At 35.0% G+C, this 24,065-nt stretch overlaps 1 protein-coding gene across 1 annotated transcript in view; it reads left to right on the forward strand.

Moving 5' to 3' along the window:
• The first annotated feature begins 3,127 nt into the window (after positions 1-3,127).
• The window catches only part of LOC143737979 (protein Shroom2-like), a 30,677-nt gene continuing 9,739 nt past the window's right edge, over positions 3,128-24,065 (forward strand). The window contains exons 1-5 of the mRNA XM_077229799.1: positions 3,128-3,528; positions 7,334-7,482; positions 19,363-19,494; positions 19,574-21,827; positions 22,067-22,146. Coding sequence (XP_077085914.1) covers positions 3,316-3,528; positions 7,334-7,482; positions 19,363-19,494; positions 19,574-21,827; positions 22,067-22,146 — 2,828 coding nt within the window. The 5' untranslated portion in view covers positions 3,128-3,315. The remainder of the gene's footprint in view (positions 3,529-7,333; positions 7,483-19,362; positions 19,495-19,573; positions 21,828-22,066; positions 22,147-24,065) is intronic.

Genomic DNA, 24,065 nt, shown 5'->3' on the forward strand with positions numbered 1-24,065 from the left:
CTCTTTCTCTCTCTCTCTCTCTCTCTCTCTCTCTCTCTCTCTCTCTCTTTCTCTCTCTCTTTCTCTCTCTCTCTGTCTCTCTCTCTGTCTCTCTCTCTCTCTGTCTCTCTCTCTCTCTCTGTCTCTCTCTCTCTCTCTTTCTCTCTCTCTCTCTCTCTCTCTCTCTCTCTCTCTCTCTCTTTCTCTCTCTGTCTCTCTCTCTCTTTCTCTCTCTCTCTCTCTCTCTCTCTCTCTCTCTCTCTCTCTCTCTCTCTCTCTCTCTCTCTCTCTCTTTCTCTCTCTGTCTCTCTCTCTCTTTCTCTCTCTCTCTCTCTCTCTCTCTCTCTCTCTCTTTCTCTTTCTTTCTCTCTCTCTCTCTCTCTCTCTCTCTATCTCTCTCTCTCTTTCTCTCTCTCTCTCTCTAACTTACTGTTGGGAATGGTATGTATATTGTGATGTGAATATTGAATGTAAGCGCAGTCTTGTTTGTAAAACTTTCAGTTATTAATGCCTTTCTGTTAATGTTCAACAATATATGAATAATACAAATAAATAAAAAAGAAGAAGCTTGGCCGTGAGAGTATTGAACTTCCTCTTGATGAACTGACTTTCCTTTCTCCTCCAGGTCAAAGGTCACAGCCAGCGTCGAGTCACAGTGTCATTCTGAAGATTTAATGCAAGCCTGTTTAACACATTCTATTAGATAAAAATGTATTATCTAGTTATTCATGTTTAAGGTTTACCTGTGTGATTTTCTCTTTTCCTTCAAGTCTTTTGAGGGATTGTCGTTTTTTTCCTTCTGTTTTCCTTCATTGGTCTTACCGGTCAGTGTGACCTCTGACCTTCAGTCACACGCTCACAGTCGACAGTCACCTGAAGATCTAATAAAACACACGTGAGTCTGTCTCTATAGTCTTCATTCTCAGATTCAAATTAAGTGAAAGTAGCTAATTGAGATATATTTACCTGTGACATGTACAGTCAATTCTGTTTGAGTACTTGGGTTAAAAGTAGAGTTTCCTTATAAGTACAGCTTGTGTAAAATGTGCCATATAATATAATAGAGTAATTTCTATACTGGGATCTGCAAATATTTCTCCATTATTTAATCTGTGTTTCCATGACATTGACTGAAATATATATCCATCAGGATCTTTAAATCTGGACCTTACAGTCAAAGATGATCCTGTAGGAGAACAAACTGATCCATTACGAAAACTCACTGTACAAATAAACCTGAAACACAGTTTGAAAAGTGAGTCAGAAAGTTAACATTTAAAGTGTAGGCACAGAAAGTTAATTGAAAGGAAATTACAGTAAGTACTTAGTCGCAGTAGTTTTACAGCACTTAAAGATTTAAAGTAAAGAACACAATAAAGACTAACAAGTGAATGAACGAGTCCTACCTTTCAGATGCAGCAGAAATGAGAAGATATTCGGGAAGATTATTCATAAAAATAGAATATTAACTTGGTTTTAAAAACATGACTGCAGATTTATCAGCGCACGTGAACTTTACTTTGTACAGTGTTGAAACCACCGGGATGTTGCAGATCCTATCAGACTTGTGACGTGAGCGTTTTAAAAATGCTCAAAATGTAGCAAGAAATTTTCAAATATTTTACCATTGTTACATTTCTTGCAAAAGCAAAATATAATGTTTACATTTTTACTTACTTACATTTATCCTTATAATTTTCTTTATTTTTGGAACTATTTCTTAACTATTTCTTAAATATCAAATATATATTTGAAATGGATTTGGGCTTACATTTTTATTTTGTTTTTGGATTTTATTGGATTCATGGCAGATTCACTCAATATTATCTATCAATATGGTTTGGTGTTTGATTTTAAAATGCCTGGAATGAGTTATTGATGTGGAAGTGAACGTCTCCACATTAGACAAGCCTCGTTATAAAAGCTGAAAGATGATCATAAATAACATGGTTAACACCCAAAAAAGTGCCAACTCAAAATGAGGAATAAACTGCTGACATATTCGTTTTACATATTTTACAACAGAAATAACATTCAGATCTGGTTAATCATATGAAATCATTTCCTCATTCTTGGGAACTCGAAATGAGGAGTGGACTTCTGTGACGTCACTCAATAGAGTTTCAATTAACATGCTCCTTTATGTATATAAATAACATTTAATTTGATATTTAACAATATTATACAACATTATTTTCCTGTTATCTCTGTAAAGCTGCTTTGAAACAATCTGCATTGTAAAAAGCGCTATATAAATAAAGGTGAATTGACTATTTGAGCATAAAATTGATAAAATCTCCAACTTTATTTCAATATTTATTTCAATAAATGATCAAATATTTAGCAGAATTTGCACCTGTATATGTATTTACCGGTATATGTGTGTACCTATATATTTATTTATAGTTGTAGGTTTGGTCAAATAAATAAATAAAATATATTGGTAAATGGTAAATATTTAAAAGAATTTTCACATGCATATGCGTATTATTTATATATTGTTGCTTGTTTTGTCAAATAAACAAATAAAGTGAACTAAATAATAAATGGGACTGCTTCTTCTACTTATAAAACCTCCAAATTTATTTCAGTATTTATTTAACTTTATTCATTGCTGTTTGGTCAAATAAACAAATAAAATCCATTCAATAAATGATCAAATATTTAACAGAATTAGCACCTGTATATGTATTTATATGTATGTATAGTTGTAGGTTTGGTCAAATAAATAAAATATATTCAAAATTTTTAAAGAATTTTCACATGCATATGTGTATTATTTACTTATTGTTGCTGGTTTGGTCAAATAAACAAGTACAATATATTTAATGAATGTTAAATATTTAAAAGAATTTACATCTTTATATGCATTTGTATGTATGCACCTATATATTTATGTATCTGTTGTTGTAGGTTTGGTCAAATAAATAAGCCTAAAAAAATATATTCAATAAATGTTAAATATTGTATATGGAATTGCACCGTTATACTTGCATCTATTCTGATATTATTTAAAAAACACATTTTTTGAACAATAAAACAATGCTTGAGAATAAGGGAAGTCGATGTGTTTGTCAGACTCTGATCAACAGGTGGCGCTGCTCTTCTCATCCTAATAGAGTTTGATCATGTTCAACAGTTTCAGCTCAAACTACATTCACGACGCAAACACGCCGCTGGATTCATACATTCATGCAGGATATCTTGAGCTCGGGTGTTTTTGTTGACTCACGTTTTTATTCTCGCTGAAAACACATTTTAAAGTCGAGATTATGCAAAAATGCGAGATAGCAGCTGCTCCTGTCAGCTTTACCTGAGTTTGTCTCACACAGGCGAATGAGGAGTTTCTGGACTGGAGGCGTCATGGAAGTCGTCGTTGTGAACACCAGAGGAGATTGTGAAGTTTCAGCAGGAGAGCATCTGGAAGAAGAGAGGGATGATGGAGGAGAAGATGTGGAGTTGCTGGAGTTACAGCTGAGTGGAGGCTCGCCGTGGGGGTTCACTCTCAGAGGAGGACTGGAGTATCACGAGCCGCTCGTCGTTACCAAGGTACTTCTTCAGTTCATCGCATTATAATCCACACACACACACACACACACACACACACACACCTATGCTGATATTCCAGATACGCATACCCTGGAGTACTTTTGTGCTTTGATATGATAATCAATTACTGACATTAGAAAGGCAGCTATATTTTCACCTCTCAAGACAACACCAAGTGAATAATGCTGTGGGAAAATAATATGATAGAAAGGCCTATGTGTAAAATATAACTTAAAATATAAATTAGGTTACGTAAAAAAACTTTTATATGTATAATGTCTAGTTTTTGTTGTGTTTTATTATTGAATTTAATTATATGGGTTTAATATATGAAATACAATAATATACTAATATTAATACCATTTTAATTTATTTTAATATATTCATATGTATTTCTTTTAATCGATGTATGTATTTTTTTAATAATTTAATATACTTTTCATTATTTTTAATTTTAATTAATTTATTATTTACGTGTAAAAATTAATTATAAATATACTCACTACTACTGATGTTGCCTATTATTTATTTTAGTAAAATTTTTGTTGTCTACTTATTTATGTAATATTTAATTTTTTAACTATTTTATAAAAATACATTTATATATTAATGTATTGTATCATATATATATATATATATATATATATATATATTATAACACAATTATTTATGTATTTAATTACAGTATTTGTTTGTGTTATTTTTATTATTATACCATTTTTCTTCAATGTTTTTCTAAAAAAAAAAAATCCACTGGACCCCAGTTTGAAAACCTCTGCATTAAGGCACCATAGTATTACCGTCTGATTCTGTACCATGGTATCGCCATGTATTTTTAGTTAGAGTCATTTGTATTCTGAAAAACTGGATTTATTGTGCTTACAATTTGAACACCGTGGACTTTTTGGATCTGTACATGTTGATTGAAAAATTGGTGCAAAGCTGTGGAAATCTCAACATTTTTATGTCAATGTTCTTTATGTTACTGTCTTACTGAACATCCCTTCTCTTTATTGTGTGTTTGGGTTAAAAATATGACCCCATTATATGATACACCATATACACCATGGTTGATTGGATGTTGAGATGTGGGCGTGGCACTCAGGTGTATGCAGATGAGCAGGTGCACGCAGGGGGCGGGGCTTAAGCACACTAAATGATTGTTGAATCCTGCATATGTCATCAGCATGGGAATCAACAAGGTCCAGTTATGACATTTTGATTAAATATTATTAGCTCAAAACATTTTAAATAAAAAAAATTATAAATAAAACATATAAGGATAATTGCTGACGGTAAGATCATGCATTAACAAAATTTCATGCCGACTTTAGCAAACACATGATGTTTTTGTCGTTTTGTTAATAAACCTGGGTCACTGAAAGGTAAATGAACACTATAGTCACACTTCATTGCACAAAATCATTGCATTAGAAGTGTCTAAGTATTACACAAACACACTTGACATGTAACACTCACACATACATTTCCTGTGCACTTCCACCAAAATGGCTGGTTGATGGTTTTTAACGTTTTACAATGAAGAAATTAAGACTAAATTTTAAGTATTGTGAAATTAAAAATAAAATGTATATTATTTTTATTAAATACCTTTTTTCTTTTCTTTTTCTAGTAATATTTTATTTCATTTAATAACAATAATATATATTATTTTTATAAATGATATTAATTTATTATTATGAATTATAATTATATAAAAAAATATAAAACAATAACAGTTATTATTTTTTATGCTCATATTGATAAATAATCACTAAGTTGTGCAGCCCCACAAAAAAGCACAGCAAAGCTTAAAAAAAAAAAGAAAAAAAAGCATTTTAAATTAAAATCACAATTTATATATTTTCACCCGTTTTGTGCCATTACAGCATTTGTTCATTTCATTTGTCTATTTTTGGAGTTTTGGCCCTTGTGGATTAAACTGCAACAAATAAACAAAAGATCTAATTAAAATTCCTAACATTTTTTTCTGTAATTTCCTGTAAACATATTCTTGTGTAATTCTTCAGCATTGCTTATTTTAATGTGAATTATAAAGATAATCTGGAGTTAGTCAAGATTTCAATCAAGTGTTTGTGAATCCTGAGCCACTTTCACTGCCAAAACCACGAGGTCACATGTGTGAGCACTACTGAATGTGGACGATCTGAAACCTTACAAATCAAGATTACAAACTGATCTGAAATCAGCTGCTTTGGACTTTGTGGGATGTGAAACGAGCTGTAATCTAAAGTTTCAAGCTCCTGAATATTTAAGTGCAGCGCTCGGGTTTCCAGCTGATAGACGTTACACTGACTCTCATGGGTGGTTTGGTTGAGTGATTAGGTCTTTGTTCATGTCCTGTCCTCATCATGGTCCTGTAGGGTTGATGTTGGTCTGAAAACAAGGCCTCGTCTAATGCTGTTTTCTGAATTAAACTATGGATTGACTTTCTGAGTCACATATAAACAAAACATGCCTAAAATAGAACTCTATGAAATCTTTTTAATTATATCCCAGATTCTGTATTTTCTGATTTATGGATTCTGTTTGAATGGTTTAAATAATGTATGAAGACTCAATACATACTGTGAAGAATTAACATGATGAATATGTGTATAATATTACTTTTTTATAAAAAAATCTTAGTTTCTATTTGATTACATTAAGGTTTTTTCCCCCTAATCATTAAAGTACTGTACTGTATTATTTATGTATCTTGTGCTCAGTTTTTGTTTTATTATTTAATTTAATTTAATTATAGTTTATTATTTAATTTAATTTAATTATATACATTTAATTTATTGTATTTCTTTTAACCTAAGTATTTATGTAATTAGATATACTTTTTACAAATTTTTATTTATTTTATTTAATCTGTATTAAAATTATTATCATTTGCTTAATTTAATCTAATATTATTATCATTTGCATGTGTAAATATTAATTTGAAGATACTTTTTTTTTTTTTACATTTTTCTACCACTATTGCTAGATGTAATATTTATTTGTCAAATTTTTGTATTTCATCAAATTGTATTATTTAATTATTTTAATATATTGTATTATTTATTTATTTTAATCAAATTATGTGTATGTATTTATTTTATACTTTTTAATTTGTTTTATTAAATTAAATGAAAAATAATAATATATTAAAAATATAATAAAACATCAAAAAGCATGTCTAATTAGCTGAATTAATACATTTTAAACATTTATTAACATTACATTCGTCTTGACAAAAATAGGGCCGCATGAAATCTGTTTTATTTATCTCCAAAAAATCTTTTAAATTTTATTAATTCTGTTTTAATGGTTTAATTCTAAATAATAAAATATTGAAATATAATACAAAATCAAAAAGTTAAATTCATACATTTTATTAATTATTAAAGTATTAACACTGTGAATTATTTGGTAAAATATATATGATTGGTATTAAAGTATTGTTTATTATTTTTATTACATTAAATTAAACCATTATAATGGAACCCAGATTATTGTTTTTTGGGGGAATACATGTTGTTGACTTCATTTTTCCTGTCACGTATCATTCCTAAGCAGAACTTCCAGCAGATCTCCAATCGGCAGAAACACAAACCACATCCTTCCCAACATGGAAGTTGCAAACAGATATTCCATAAATAACCGTAGACGTGTCCAAGATGAGGTTTTATTTATCCCTGGTTCTGTTATCAGGGGTTTGACTCTTGCAGTGAAGTGACGTCTGCGGTAAAGCAGATATAGATGTTTCTTTTGGATGCTGATGTTTGTTTTAAACTCGTTGTGTTTGTTTGTTTAGGTGGAGGACGGAAGTGGAGCGGCGCTGGGTCGAGTGCAGATCGGGGATCAGATAGTCAGCGTTAACTCAGTTCTTCTCAGCGGTTACAGACTGGAGGCCATTTGTCTGGTTAAACGCTCACATAAGACGCTCTCTCTGGGAATAAAACGGTAGGATTCCACGTAACATCAACACTGACCTGGTTTGATGGTTCATTTGCTTTGCTAGTTAATTGACGTCTCCTCCAACCACCTGTCATAGAGACACTGGCAGAATATACATAATTATTACACGGCTCTGGGGAATACTTGATTCTGATTGGTCAATCGCGCCATCCAGCGGTATAACAACCGCTGAAGTAACAAAAGTTTTGCGTTTAGTGAGCTAATAAACTATTGAGCTAATGAAAGTGAGCTAATGAAAAAATACACGGTGAGACTTGGAATTGATCTGTCGGCTGTTGATTATATTGTGAAAAGTAAGTGTTGCATTTGGATTAAAGATTACGAGGTCAAAAATGTACTTCAAATACATAATTATACACTGATGAATTGTTCATAATAAGACCAAAAAATAGTGTCAGTTTCAATTTCATTCCGTATTTAAGAAAATTCCTTACATTTGATTCACACATTATCTATGAATTTAAATCTGGATCTGAACTGAAGCATACTGGGTTTCCTCTGAGATTTCGTAGTTATGCTGACGTGTTTATGATTGATACTTCTGCCAAACCACAATGTTTGCTCTGTGTTTATTGTTGCTGAGCCGTGGTGTTGAGTTCCACCTTAGCGTCTGATAGAAGGAATTCGCTGCGATTATATCCCTGTCTGGAAATAAAAGTCGCACTGTGAATATCACACAACCTTACAGATATTTTTAAGATGTTCCTATCTGACTGGAGTGCTTTAGTCAGCAAGTAGTTGGATTAATATGGTAGTTACAGTTGTATCCTCTTCCTTCAAGGACAAAATTTAGGCCTGAGTGTATTTCTTAAACTGGTTTAAACAAGTTTTTAACCAAGAATTCATCCCATAAATGACACTATTAAAAATACATTTTGACTTTTTGCACAGGCAGGGTGAATCCACCCAGAACACCCTAACAACTGCATAGCAACACCTTGGCAACCTCACAGATCATCCTATAAATGCATATCATTACCCTGGCATCCACAGATTATCCTAGCAAATACATAGCAACACCCTGGCAACCACAAGATTATCCTAGCAAATACATAGCAACACCCTGGCAACCACACAGAGCATTCTAGCATCCTAGCAAATTCATAGTAACACCCTGACAACCACATAGAGCATCTTAGCAAATGCATTGCAACGTACGGTCAACCGCACAGATCATCCTAGCAATTGCATAGCAACACCCTGAAAACCACCAAGAGAATCCTGACAACTGCTTGGCAACATTCTAGTATGCTAGAAAATGCATGGCAACACCCTAGCAACCATTCAGTGCACTCAAGCAACTACATAGCAATGCCCTGGCAACCACACAGAGCATCCTAGAAAATGCCTAGCAACACCCAGGCAACCACCAGAGCATCCTAGCAAGTGCATAGCAACACCCTGACAACCAAAGAGCATCCTATCAAATGCATAGCAACACCCTGGCAACCACAAGAGCATCCTGGCAAATGCATTGCATTGCAACACCCTGGCAACCACCCATAGCATTCTGACAACTGCATAGCAACACTCTGGCAACCACCCAGAGCATTCTAGCATCCTAGCAAATGCATAGCAACACCAAAGTAACCAGTCAGAGAAAATACTACTTTTTAAAAAAATATTGATAATGTTGATTTCTCTTTGTCATGCATAGTTTGTTGTATTTTGTATGTAGTGTTTGGTTAAAACTAAAGCGCAAAGACACAGAAACAAGCAGGAGCAGTCGTGTGAGCTTTCCGTCTCCAGCCTGTGTTGGTTCCAGGCGTTACGGCAGAAATCAGCATGACATTTGTGAATATGTGACTACATTATTTGACAGTGTGGAACAAAAGTGGCGTCATCATTGTGTGCTGGTGCACGCCGTCCCACAAAAGAGGCCCATGGGTCGGCCATTGTGTGTCGACACGGCTCTGCTGGGCTTCATGTGCAGGACTGGGATCTTTGGGTCAGTGTTTCTCTACATCAGGGAGTTTATATGCATGATGAGGCGATGAGACTAAAACAATCCTCACCCATAATGCTGTGTAGAGATTTGTCTAATGCTTCCTACCCAAAATCTGTAGTTGGACACGACAGAGATCCTCTCAATATTATTTAGAGCATGTTATTGTTACGGAGCAACTTTATTTGGTCAATTTTATTCATGCATACTTTACATAAACACATCAGTTATTGGTCAGTGTTACATTCCCTTTGTCGCCCCATCAGAGCATTTAAGGCCCTACAGCGCCATCTAGTGGTGTTTAAAATCTCTAAAAATCATTGCATCAGATCATGGCTGCTTCTGAAAGTGCATTCTCTCGAGTAGGTACTTGAATAAGTAATTACTTAATGGTTGCTAAAAAAGTACGTTCTATATAGTATGAATGTGTGTAGTATGATTGTAATCTGGACGGACTACATCCGCCATGCTGTCAGTCATTTATCATTTGTTATTCATAAATCGTCTCACGTGGCCTCGTGGGATAGTAAAGTGTCCATCGTATGCACACTTCAGTGTGTCTTTATCAGTGTGCACAAACAGCTCAACGATGGACATGTTCCACTATTTTAGAATCATTGAGATACTATTATGATTAATATTTTGAATTAGTTTTTATTTTTATATTTTCTGTTTTCATTATTTTTTTTAAAATACTAATTAAGTAATTTTGTTGCTTTTGTCATTTCTATATAGCTTTTATTAATTTTTCTTTCAGTTTTAGAGTTATTTTAGTGCATCAAGTTACTGAAGTTAAAAATAAATGAGCTGAAATAAAATAAGTTCTGGTTATTATAAGTAGTGTGTGTGTGTGTGTGTGTGTGTGTGTGTGTGTGTGTGTGTCTGTGTGTGTGTGTGTGTGTGTGTGTGTGTGTGTGTGTGTGTGTGTGTATTTACTTTAGTTAACAAATTAATAACATTTTGTCTTCATTTTCAACAAACAAAAATCTGACAAAAAGGCAGAACGTTTTGTGCATCTTTCTATGCAATAAATGAAAGTTGTTTTGATTTGTTGCATCTAATGCAAAAGAAACTCAGGAATTTTTAAGTGACTTGGTTATCCAAATTCTTTTGAGACTATTGAGAGTTTGCAAAATGTCAACTTTATTTAAAACAATTGTTTAAAACAGTTTAAATCAAATATGATCAAATTACAAAAACAAGACTGAAACAACAGTTTTTATTCTGGCTTTATAGCACCTATTTATTTTTATTGCACTTTCTTTTAGGGTATATCTGAAACTTGTAGTGTCTTTGTCCGACTTTTTGAGGTGGGCCAAACTGCTAAGTACAGTAATGCAAAAGCATTTTATAAAATTTAAAAAATGAAATCAATTTGATCAAAACTACAACATCAGAGTTGTGTCCAGTTCTGAGCCGATGTCGGCTGATCCCTGAATCCAATTACTCACACAGCAGAGGTTTACCAGGAGGAAAACAACACCACACACACATTCACCTGCAACCAGATAAAACTATGTTTGATTATTATTATTTTATTTTTTTGCACTTTAATTCTAGAGATGTGTTGCATATGAGACTGCTGGTGTCATTCCAGTCCAGATTCATGATATCTGTGTTTTTTCACCATGATGATAATCTCCCCCTGTGGTTGGAGAGATGGATGAGTCCATTGCCTAGGTGAGTTTGTTTGGCGCGCTGTGATTGGCTGCTGGCCGTGAGCTCGTGTTTTGGTCTCTGGACTCATAGTAAAGCACACAGACTGAACTCTGAACACATTCCACTATGAAGATGGAAACACTGCTAGATACAGATCAACAGGTATCTGCTCTTTTACATCTCAAGGGCTGTTTGTAATGATGCGTGTAATGCATATGTTTGGTTTATAGTTTACTTTTGTATGTAACATGTAAACATCTACGTTTATGATATCCATATATTGATTTGTGATGGTCACAAACAATATAGTAATTATTTTATGTACACATCTACATGATGCATAATGTTTACTCTATTTTAAGGTGATGTAGTTACATTGTACTTACTCAGTTAAGTACTGATTAATATTAATTAACTACTTGTACTTACTATAGTGTTAGGGTTTGGCTCTGGGTTAATTACTTGTAATTATGCATAATTTACTGTTATTTCTATAGTAAGTACATGTAGTAATGTGTAACTACGTCACCTTAAAATAAAGTGTTATCCATAATAATTACATCTTTATTTAACTATAAGTTCGACAAAATGACAGAAAACTTGATGTCAGATATTTGACATTTTAAGCTCTAGATCAGTGTTATTTTAGTATAATTGAGAAGCTATTATAGTTTTTATTAATATTTTTAAGTAATTTTTATTTAATAATATAATAATATTTATTAAGTAGTTTTAGGTTTCCCATTTTTTCATTTTCGTTTTAGTAGTCTTGTTGTGTTTTTTGTAATTTCTTTGTGTTTTTAAAACGTCTTTTTAGTTTATATGAATTTTTATTTCGGTATTACATCAAGTTAAACTAAATGAAAATAATAAAACGTTTATTTTAAGTAATTTAAAGTAATTTTCATTTAATGCCTATTTAGCTTTTATAATGAATTTTAATTTAAATTTTAGTTGTTTTATCACGTTAAACTGATTGAAAATGACAGGCTTGAGATAAAATAAGTATAATTTTTTTTAACATTTTATTTTATTTCAGTTACGTTTACTTAATTTCAAGTGACGAATGATTAATAATTGTTATTATTAATTTATGGTTTTAGTTTTAGTGCAGTATAATGGCCCTGGACTGTACGTGTTTGATCGTGGTCTCGTGTCCCGTCGTCTCGGACTGTCCTCGTTTGCCGTGACACCTGTTACATCATGAGCGGGTTTGACGAGGGCTGATGAAGCTCAGGGATTTGAGACGCAGCCGTATTTAGAGAAACTGCAGGAGCTGATCTCATTTGGAGGTTTTGTTTTCAGGAGTTGGTTAGAGAACCTTTTGGAAGAGGAGTTCTCAGTTATGTTTGATTTATTTTATTTATTTATTCACTTTTGGCTCAGATGATTCTCCTTAAATGCTTTAGGGAAGAAGATATAAAAAAATAGACACAATAGTTGACAATACAGTAAGAGTATAGAGCTGTAAAAGGATAGTGGAGAGCATCTCATGAGATTTAGATACGAAAGGATATAATTAGTATCTCTGAATTTTGCAGATTCAAGACTCAAGATTGAAAAGTATAGGCGTATTGATTAGCTAAAATCTGCTGCAGATCAGAAATTTACTGTAAAAAAACTGAGATTTACAACAACAACAAAAAAAAAAAACCAGTGGCAAGAACTTTACTGTAAAAATCCCATTAGCTAGAACTTAAATTTACAGTAAAAATGTATATTCCCTTAAATTAAATAATGTTAATATACTTCATTATTAAAATCTGTTTATTACCTTTATGTAATACTGACAAACACATTAAAAACAGAAAGACATAAAGAGAAAGAAACATGATGAGAAGTATATTTCCACAAGCTGAAGTAAAGATTCACAGTGTCATAACCACATATACAAAACGCCATTATGGTAACACACACAACTGCAAAATACTGGATTAAACATTCATAACAACATAAGATGGAACACAAAAGCCTAATGTACATAACAAATAAGTCTAAATTGCTTAAATTTGCTTACTTATGCACTCTTCTATGTCGTTTTATAGTATAAATAGTGTGATTTGTGTGTGTTCAAAGTCACACTGAAAATTTCCCCCCAAAAAAGTGCACTTTAAATACCTGGATGATCCACTTAATTATCCGAAAAAACAAAGTGTGGAATGTTGGACACTTCATGCACTCAAATTAATGAAAAAAATGACATTATAAAGTCCATACTACACAGTTGAGGACATAGTGCATAAGTACATAGTGTATAAATGCATAGTGTATAGTGTCATTTAGGACAAATAACTAGTTATTTTAATGGAAAATTCTGAAAAATGTTAATTTATGTTTTTCACTGCACCAAAAACGGTACATTTAACAGTATTTTAATGAAATGTCCACTTGACGGGTTGCATTTTCTCAGTCTTTTACAGTTAAAATTACATTACAGTAGTTTTTTTACAGTTTGTGGATTGAAATGATTGTATTGTTTATAGTATGGATCTATCCGCTCTCTCGCTGGCTCTCTGTGGCCTGTGTGAGCCGTAATCCTGTTGATGATCATCACGGCACTTTCTATTGTTGTGTGTCTGTCTGCCTCTATTCAGGCTTCAGTCCAGGTTAATCACTGGGTTGTGAACGGTGACTCAGCTAACGGACAGTTCAACGAGCTGTTAAAGGTGCAGTAAGCGATTTCTTGGAAATGCAAAGTTTTGTCATAAAACTCTAGATGGCGCAGGCTGATTGGTCCGTAGCTCAATCTGCTTGCAATCACATCATTTTCTATAGGGCGCAGCTGATTGGTTCCTGCTGTATCAGTAGCCAATGAGCTCGTTGCTCAGCCTTCAAATACTTCGTCAGCATTTCGTGAGCGCGCTTTCAGAAACCCTTCTCCTTCCCCAGCTCCACCTGTATAGATCTGCTAGGGTCATTCATGTACGCTATATTTACAGGTCATTCATGTACGCTATATTTACGGGTCGTTCATGGACGCTATATTAATGGGTCATTCATGCTCGGCAATAACAGCAGCAGGAGCGTTGCAGATCTGTCTCGCCAAGACCAAGCATATCAACATTGTCATATTCATTTCTAGTGTTGTGCCTGAACGCGTTCATTGAACGATAGTTCATGAACTCGATCATATTTTGTGCGAAAGTGAACTGAACATACTGTATTACTGCCTGATGAACGTTACTGTGAACTGGTTCATTCTGGTGTCTGTGAACAGCAACATATGGAAAAAAGTGAACTAGTTCAAAATTTTAAAGTATGACCTATGAACTGAACTAGTTCATTTTAAAATTTGTGAACTGAACTTTGAACTAGTTCATGTAGAAAGTGAACTTTCCCAACACTGTTAATTTCCATGTCAAACACTGCAAGAGTTATAAGTGTTTGACTTTTTTGAAATCAACATTCAAACACACACCCCTCCCTTCATTGCTCCGCCCCCAAAATAACAAACACGCTACGCAACACCTGAGGCAACAACAACAGATATCTTGGTTCTGCAAAAAACTATGGGTCTAAATCACTAAGCATGCGTATGCACAAATTTGTGTGTGAAATGTGTGTACAAATGATTTTAAGAACAAATCATGATTCACTTAAAAAATTCGTAATAAAATGTATTCTAAATGTACGAAAAAATATAGGAACAACTGAATCCACACGTGCGCAAAAAGCACTTACTCTGTACGGCCTTATAACGTGCCAAGAAGTTATGGTTCATCCTAATACGACTTAAATTATATTGAACCATGTTGCATTAATTGTGATAATACATATTGTGCATGAGCGATAATAGATGAGATGAGATGAGAAAGGCTGTGAGAAAAACGTGTGCGGAAAGCCCTTATATGGAGATGGTTTGGGTGTTTTATGCAAATGACTAACCTCGTGCACTCATTTAGAATACTTTATTTTGTATAGAATCACAAATTCACTAATATCAGAACGATGTTAAGAACAAATTCATGTGTGTACGAACGTGTTGTGAATTAGGCGGAAACGTTTTTCGTGTACCTTTTCGTAAGAAGTTGCGTACAAATGTGATATAATCCACGCAATTATTGGTGAAAGAGACCCATTGTTACTCAAGTATCGAGCAAAAACTAAGGAACTTCGGCAAGCTTTTCCAATATTAAAAATAATATCCAATATTAATATTAATAATATATCAGCCATCTGTCTAATTAAAGAAAAAAACTGATCTCTTACAGCAGAAATATTCTTGATATTCTAAAATCTGAATAATAACTGGTGCTTTCTTAACCCCTTTAACTAATTATTAGCATTGATTTTATTTCATAGAAAGTTTGCATTTTATTCTTTAATAATACACATAATTTTTTGAATTTCTGAATATGGTGACATATATAACATTTAGACAGAGGGCTAGTTTTTAATACGGAAAAATGCTGTATTTAAAATTTTTACTTAGCATATATTTATTAATTGTTATTTTTTCATTAATTAATTGTTAATATTTATTTATTACTATTTAGCTATTTAAAATGTTTATTTTTCCATATTTCAGTTAATTGGTACTAATGTTATTTGTCCATAGTCCTGCTTTTATTTGCTCATGATATTTGATAGACCTTCAGCCAATTAGATAAGCAGATTTGGTAGCATGTTACTATAATACTCATCGCCCTGCCCTGTCCCAAACGCCCTGCCCTGTCCCAAACGTCTGTAATCCCTCAAGGAAATCTGCGATTGACTGGGACGTGCCAGAAGACAGATACTCACTGTTTGTGTCGTTTCAGGCTGTGCGGTTGCATCATACTTGTGTTTTCATCATATATGGGTTAAAGGCCAGACGCTTAACCTACATTAGCTTTTAGTTGTAGACGCAGTGGAGGTCTTTCCACACATGCCTAGAGAATAAAGATGTGTCCATACATCTTAACAAGCATTGGAGATATGCAACTGGCTGGAAAAATATGCAGCCAAGCAAAGTCAATGCATTAATGAAGCTCCTGATGTTGAACCAAACGCTTTTTCTGGTTTAAACCAGGTCAAGAAACTGGGGTAAGTAAAGTTTGGCTATTTGACAGCATCTGTTGTCTGTTGTCGTACTGTTTGTGGTAATGCATTTATCATTAGTGTTGGGTTACAAGTAACATGAGATACGTAATCAGATTACTTTTTACTAGTAACTAGTAAAGTAATGGATTATTTTTAAATTGACAACAAAAGTTACTAAAATAAAATTAGGGATGCAAATTTCGACAGCTAAAAAAGGCATTATCGGTCAAAATAGCTGAAAATATTTGCCTAAATTGAAAATAAACATGTAATCTGTTGTTAAGCATCAGACACAAAAAAACAGTTTTGTGTCATAAAGTGTCGAAATGGTCTTAAGTAGCAGAATACAACAAGCATAATTGTTTCAGGGAGAGACCAAACAATACCAAGTACATGTAAATAGTATACACATGCAGCTTATAGGCCACGTTTTGGTTTGTAGCTTCATCAAGCATTAGTAAACCATACATTTATTTTGAGCAGGTGTTCTCGATTCAAACGACCCCGAACACAAATATAACACGACGCACAGATCTTGAGATAATCCTCGTAGATTGGCATTTAAATGCTGCTTTGCTAAAGCAATATGACATCCGAGATCCGATCGCGTCACAACGATGAACTGTTTTCTAACGTCATTTGATAACATCGGGAAGGTCAATGAATAGAAACTGGATCTCAGGTATGGTCCAAATTTCCATGAACCACGAATTCGATAAGACACACCTATTTCGATACCGCTTATCGAGTCCTGTATGCGCATTTTAATGTGATAAAACTACTTAAGCAGGAATTTAGTTTGATACGACACAAGATTAGTCTTCTAATTGACGTTACAGTCAGTTTTGCAGATGGTTACACTCTTTTTAATGTGTTTTTTTCTTTCTGTCTGAGACGTTTCTTTCAGCTTAAGGATGTTCTTGCACCTTTTTCTATCTTCTTAACAATTTCACCATTGGTCATTTGTTTTTAATTGACCTGATAGAGTCATTCTCATCTTTGTCACCTCAGTTTGATCTGATTAGATAAACCAAGTGAATATTGAATAATGGTGCAATAATGAACTTTTAAACACTCCATATAAGTGTTGATCCAGCATATCGGTCATTATTCTGAATGGCTGTGAACTGATGTGATGAATTGGCCTCTCAGACAGACAACAGATTGGGAAGAATGTGTAGCTACACATCTCCCTTTGTGACAGATTGAATGGCTAAGCTCCCATTTATCGCATGCATTTGCTGCTCTGTTGTTCGGCGGGCATATGGTGACCCCGTCCATCCGGAAACATGGCTTTACCCCGGTTACCCTGAGCCGACTGTAAATGAGTTCTGGTTTTATGTTATCAATACAGTAGGAGTGATGATATTACACATTCATTACATTGTGTAATACAGCAAAATAATAAATCTATGGCAATAGACAGGGCTTTATGATGACTAATCAGTGTTGTTTTAGGATCGTTAATATACTATATTATAGTTTTTGTTAATATTTTGAATTAGATTTGATTTTTATGTTTTCTGTTTTTAAATAAAAAAAATAATTTTAGTTATCTTGTATGGTTTTTTAATTTATTTTGTATAGATCTATTACGTTTTAGTTTATTTAGGTTTAGTTATTTTAGTGCTGCAACTTAAACTAAACATTAATTGTTAATTTTTATTTTTTTAAATAATTGTTTATTTAGCTATTCCAAAATTTGAAATGTTGCCCTACTAAGCTGAAATAAAATAGGTTTAGGTTTTCTAATATTTTTATTAATTTCAATTAATGTTTATTTAAGTTTACTTTTTTTATGGTTTTGGCTTTAGTTTTAGTTAATGATAATAAGTCTGTGACTACAGTAGGGCTGGATCAATCAATCCTGTATCTGCGTTTTGGTTAATGATTTGGATCATGAATTTTTTGTATAAATTAGCATGATTGTAATACTTTTCATGAAAAAACTCAATTTCACCTTTCAAAATTTAAGTCATGGTTAAAGTCATTTAACTCAACTTCAACATAATTTTGAGTGAATTTACAATTTATTTATCTGGTTCAGGACTTTTTTTTTTTTCACTTAAGTGAATTAAGGATTTACTACACGCATATATTTTTATATACCACATTATTTTATTTTTTTTATATATAACTTTTATTTATTATTATGTATTTATTTTATTTATATATTTATTTTATTTTATAATCTTTTTAACAAAAATTAACTTTTTTTAAAAACATTTAGCAATTCATATGTTTTATGCTCCAGTTGATCTACAGTATATACTGTGTTTTCTCTACCCTGTTGCGCAGGAAGATTAAAATGGTGGATATTGTAACGCAAACAATGCCTGCAGAAAGTGAAGTACACGTGGCCAGGAACTTTCTCACAAAGATTTTGAGAAGTTCTATGAGGTATTGTGGAGCTGTTGGCCTCTGTCTCGTGACCCCCAGCCCTGTACGCTCCTGTAGTTATCACCCATCGACCCGTCCACCCCTGCCAGACCCGAGTATCACATCCTCTGCCATGTGGCGTCTTAGCTGTAGCTGTGCTGTTCACGTGCAAGACGGGGATTATACGCTTAAGCTTATTATCGGGCTGTCAATTTCACTGGCTTGTTTAGAACCTGTGCAGAATCTTCAGTGTTTCCTGCTGTCTTGTTGATGAGTGCTGATCATTTGTCAAAAACATTTGAGCAAATATTATGCCTGTGTTTCTTACATAATTTGTCTTGATCTGATTGTATTCCACCTCCTTTTCCACCTCACATGCATTTCAGGAAAAATCACTTCAAAGGGTACGTCTTGTGCAGCGTCTCAATGAGTTATCATGATTTTATATTCTGCAAAAGGAACAAATAAAGTAGACCAAAAATATTCCTGATAGTCTGAATGATAACTGATGTTTTTGAACACCTTAACACCTAATATTAGTAGTATGTTTTATTTCATAAAAATGTGAAAAAAGTGAAAATGGTGACTTTTAGTAACCCAACATTTAGACAGAGATGTTTATTTATTATATGTAGATATATATAATATGCATTATTTTATTATTTATTTATTTTCTCAATTGTTCATATTTATTTATTTATTACTATTTTTAAAATTGTATCTGTCCTTAGTTCTAACCCGTTGTAGACTAAAATTATGTACAAAATACTGTTACAATTTCTAGAATAAGCCTGTTTGAACTAAAGAACTCTTTCTGAAAATTTTACAATTTAAATGTAATTTTTATTTTTTATTTTGAGGAGGAATGAATCATCATGTAGACCCCGTTCGTGGCACTCTGCTAAATCCACAGATAACCCCACCACAGACAGCCCTAAATCTGAACCCAGCCCTGCACCTGACTCCACTTGGCAGACAAAATATGATGCAGGGTGAGATTCTGAGGGTTTGTATGTAATGAATATAAATGAATCTCAGTCAGCATCATTTATTTTCTTTGTATTTTACCAGGTCACCCACAAACGAATTCACCAGCTGTTGGGGACAGACCAATTTGCGACAAGTGTCCTGCCAGTATAGCTCAGTGGGAAATATGGAAAGTGTAGAGCCCTCATCTCACGCTTTCTCAAAAGAGCAGCCGTCAAGCAAACCCAATGGTGGAGAAGATCACCCGATGTTTTTATCAGGCACAACTGACCACACTTCACCTCGGGGTGTTGCTCCCACAGAAGGGATTTTTTACAGAGGCGTTCCCAACGATCCTGGAGTTCCCAATGACTGCCACAGATACCTGCAGATCCCCATGGGCAACGGGGGACGAGTGAGTCCCAGTGTGGATGAGCAAGCTAGCTCCAAATTCTCCTCCACTTGGAGATCCAACCATAGACCTGTGTGGCATATTCCTGAAAGCAAGATGACCACTATTCAAGATCCTCCTGCTCCTCCACCTCCCTTGCGTAGTGATAGTTTCACTGCCACCAGAGTTCATGAGAAGAGCTTGGTGGGATCGTTCCCTGAAGGAATATCTGTATATCCACAACAGAAACCTCACTGCAGACCTGTGGACCAACAGTTGGATGGTGAAGCGAGACACAGCTTCAACCCACCTCCTAAGAAGGACTTCTTTCAGCCGTATCTTTCGGTTGAAGACTACTCAAATAAGCTAAAACCTTCCAAACCCCTTTCCCTGTCAAGCACTGATGTAAGACAAGGGCAGAACCCATTTACTTGCGAGGTTCAGCATCAGAGACAGCATAGTGATGATAGTCCCTTTTCTGTGTACCCTAACGCTACAAGTTCACCAAATACCCAGAGTGTTGGGAACTACTACCGAAGCCTTCAAGATTTACCCACCAACGCTGGCAGTCGAAACAAAGCCAGAACTAGCATGGCATTTGAGCCCAATTATGAGGGCCAGGCTCATTTCCGTTACTACTGCATCACTGCCCAGCAGCCATCCCTGAAATCATCTACGCAGGGTTGGATAGGAGATGAACGAAGGTCTGAAATGGGAACCACTCAAGGTGCTACAGACAGAAGCTTGGTTGGTTCTCAAAAAGCTGTGAAGACAAAGTATCCCCAACTCAATCTACTTGAGAACAAGAGCTCCAACGGTTACAGCAAACAGGCCATCAGTCCTCCATCTCAAGCCACGTCCCCTGCACCAAATCATGTGATTTCAAAGTCCAGCTCTGGGGAAAGAGAGACTCAAAAGAAGAAAGATGGAGTTAAGCCACAGCCTTCCAGGCACGTAACAAAAAAACAGATGGAGCAGAATAACCAAATGCCCATTCAACACTTGGACAATCCATGGATCAGCAAGCAGGATCACAAGATCTGTCCACACAAGACCCCCATGTTGCACTCTCTGGCCCAAGAGAGCAAGATGGCAGAAAAAATTATCGTAACAGCCAAAGCAGGTGGTCAAGAATCAACTGATGCAATCGGTGGTAAACAGGGAAGAAGGAGTGACCGCTACGCCACAACTCTACGCAACGAGATCCAACAGAAGAGGGATCAACTTCAGAAAAGCAGAAGTGCAGCTACCTTGACCTGCTCAAGTGAAGTTGAGGATGACTCCGACATCTGGAAGTCTAATGAGACCTCCACATCATCTTCTGATGGTTCCTTCACCAACACTTACAAAGATCATCTGAAGGAAGCCCAAGCCAAAGTTCTGAAGGCCACGTCATTTATGAGGAGGGACCTGGAGCTTCCTGGGAACGAATCTGCATCGGATCAACTTCCCAAAAGATCTGGGCCTGTTAATGGGCAGGTCACCCGCATTGGGGGGCGTAAACGGTTTCCCGTGGATAAAAAGATACATTCTTTCTCTGAACCGGACAAGATCAATAAAATAGGAGTTGAGGATAAAGCAGCTGGGTCATTTGTAGACCGATATAAGTTCTTCGAAAGTTCCTGCAAACCAGTTCTCCAAAAGCCCATTCCCAAGCAGTCACCGGTCAGTCCCAATGAAGACCGCAATGAGAGAAAGACTAGATTAATTGGAGACATCCATCAAGCTCCCTTAAAACAAAGTAAATCAAGTCATGCTGACCTTAATACAGAGGAGCAACAACGGCTCGGTACGTTTGCTGAATATGAGGCTACATGGAACATGCAGAAAAAGCCAGTGGAAAGAAGAATAACGGGCAGATACCGTTCAGCTGAAAACATCCTGGACTCAGGCTTGGAGGAATTCAACAGCACAGTGTGTGTTCATGAAAGATCCCGTTCCTCCCCTTCTGCTGACTTCTACGGACAGGTGAGAAGATGATTATTTGTTTTGTCATGATTTTAATAATGTTTTTGGTGCCCAGACATCACATTCAATATTCTCCACATTTCATTAGATACACAGTGCATTGTTTGGTAATAGTTGTAATGCGTATGCTGCTGGCACAGTGGATAAAGTATGATAACATGATCTTTAAGAAAGGCCAGTCTGTCCTTCAGGTAAAAGAATCTTTGGCATCTGTGTTAACGGATCCACATTCCTTTCAGAAAATCCCTCTGCCATCGAGAAAGTCTCCTGTGGAATCTCAGCCTGAAGCCAATGGCCAACAGGAGACCCGTATCACCAGGTTAGGATTTCTTGTCTTGTCTAGGTGTTCAGATACAAGTAAGGGCCTATAGTTTCTTTGATCTGATAATGTATATATTAGGGGTGTAACTGAACACAGAAGTCACGGTTCGGTATATACCTCGGTTTTGGGGTCACGGTTCAATAAGTTTGTTACATTTACATGCCCTCCCCCCTAATTCCTGATTGCATAAAAATGAAGGAATTGTTGATTTGTTGACCAATGCTGCACGTTAAAATGCAACGACTGTTTTCAAACTTATTGGTTTGATTAACGTGTTGTGTGTAGCCCACAATGTCATTTTCTTTTTATTTCATGCGCTGACAAATTCAATAGTACGCTTTTTCAAGAAATCATGGAAAAATTTGTAGAAGAAAAAGTGCCATCTACATCGGCCTATTCACCTCTCCACGAAGAGAGAGAGAGAGAGACAGCGGCACCAAAGGCTTCCCATTTCCAGGACATGCATATTTCAGAACTGGACTGTAGTGAGACTTCAACGACACAAATTGGCACAATGCAAAACATTTTTGTCTCATTGGAACCAAGGTTATTTTCGTAAACGAAAACTGAAACTAAGACTAAAACTATTGGTCAAAAAACATTTTCGTAAACTGAAATAAAATTAAAAATTCATAATAAATGAAAGACTAAAACTAAACGAAACTAACAACAGTTACTGAAAAACTACCAGAAATAAAATAATAATTTGCAAAAATAAATAATCGTTTTCGTAATTAATAAGCTCTTTACTTTGGCGGAAAATCTTACCTGTGGCTGTATAAGGAAATGCCTGATATGGCGCTTGGCTTCATACGTGAAGAAGTTGCCGAGGCGATTAACCGCTGTCCTTCTGTGATGCGTTCAATGAAGGACCGTAACGTAGTGTTCACATGGCTAGTGCTGAGCGCTGTTCATAAAGGATGCGTCTGTTGCAGTGGAATGGGAAATAACACAAGGTAATAAGACGCAAGTTGGACTTCTTTTAACTGGAGCGCAGCATTTTTTGAATGCCGTTTCATTTGCGAGACGCGGGTGCAACAGCAAAACAAGTCCGTCAAGCACAAAAACAACTTTAATTTAGACTACTAGGCTAAAGTAGGCTACTGTATGTTTCAGATGTCATGTTTTCATGAAGGTTGACAGGGTGAAAGGTGCATTTAATATTATTATCCACGTTGAGACATTTCCCCGCAATGTATGGAATACCAGGACACGACACAAACACACAAGTGCGCGCATACAAACACACACACACACACACACACACACACACACACACACACACACACACACACACACACACACACACACACACACACACACACACACACACACACACTGATCCACTATCTTTGTGGAGACTCTCCATAGACGTAATGTTTTTATACTGTAGCCTCAAACAAACTGTATTCTGTCTCCTTACAGTACACTAACCCAACCCCTAAACCTACCCATCACACAACTTTCTGCATTTTTAAATTTTCAAAAAACTTTTTTGTATGATTTATAAGCTTTAGTACCTCAATTTAGTTCCTCACAATAACACGAGTCCCCATGAGTCTGTGTGCATTCAGGTTTAAGTCCCCACCAGGATAGAAAAACATGCACACACACACACACACACACACACACACACACACACACACACACTACATAGATACTTCATTATTTAATCACACTGGCTTTACAGCAGGTTGTGTTGGCTGAAGTCAGATGAATTGAGCTGGTTTTTTTTGGGATGTGTGTTATGTACCAGTGGTCACTCTGCTACATTTACAGCTGAAAAAAGTAAACTAGGCATGTTTAACAAGATTTCATCTTTAATATGAATTAGTTTGTCTGATTTTTTCACAGTTTTTTCTTGTATACTTTTAAGTTCCATTTATTTGGTGCTTTGTTCAATCTCAAACCATTAT

Source organism: Siphateles boraxobius, unplaced genomic scaffold (genome assembly GCF_051911475.1).
Source record: "Siphateles boraxobius isolate OS27281-9 unplaced genomic scaffold, OSU_SipBor_1 135, whole genome shotgun sequence".
Classification (NCBI taxonomy): domain Eukaryota; kingdom Metazoa; phylum Chordata; class Actinopteri; order Cypriniformes; family Leuciscidae; genus Siphateles; species Siphateles boraxobius.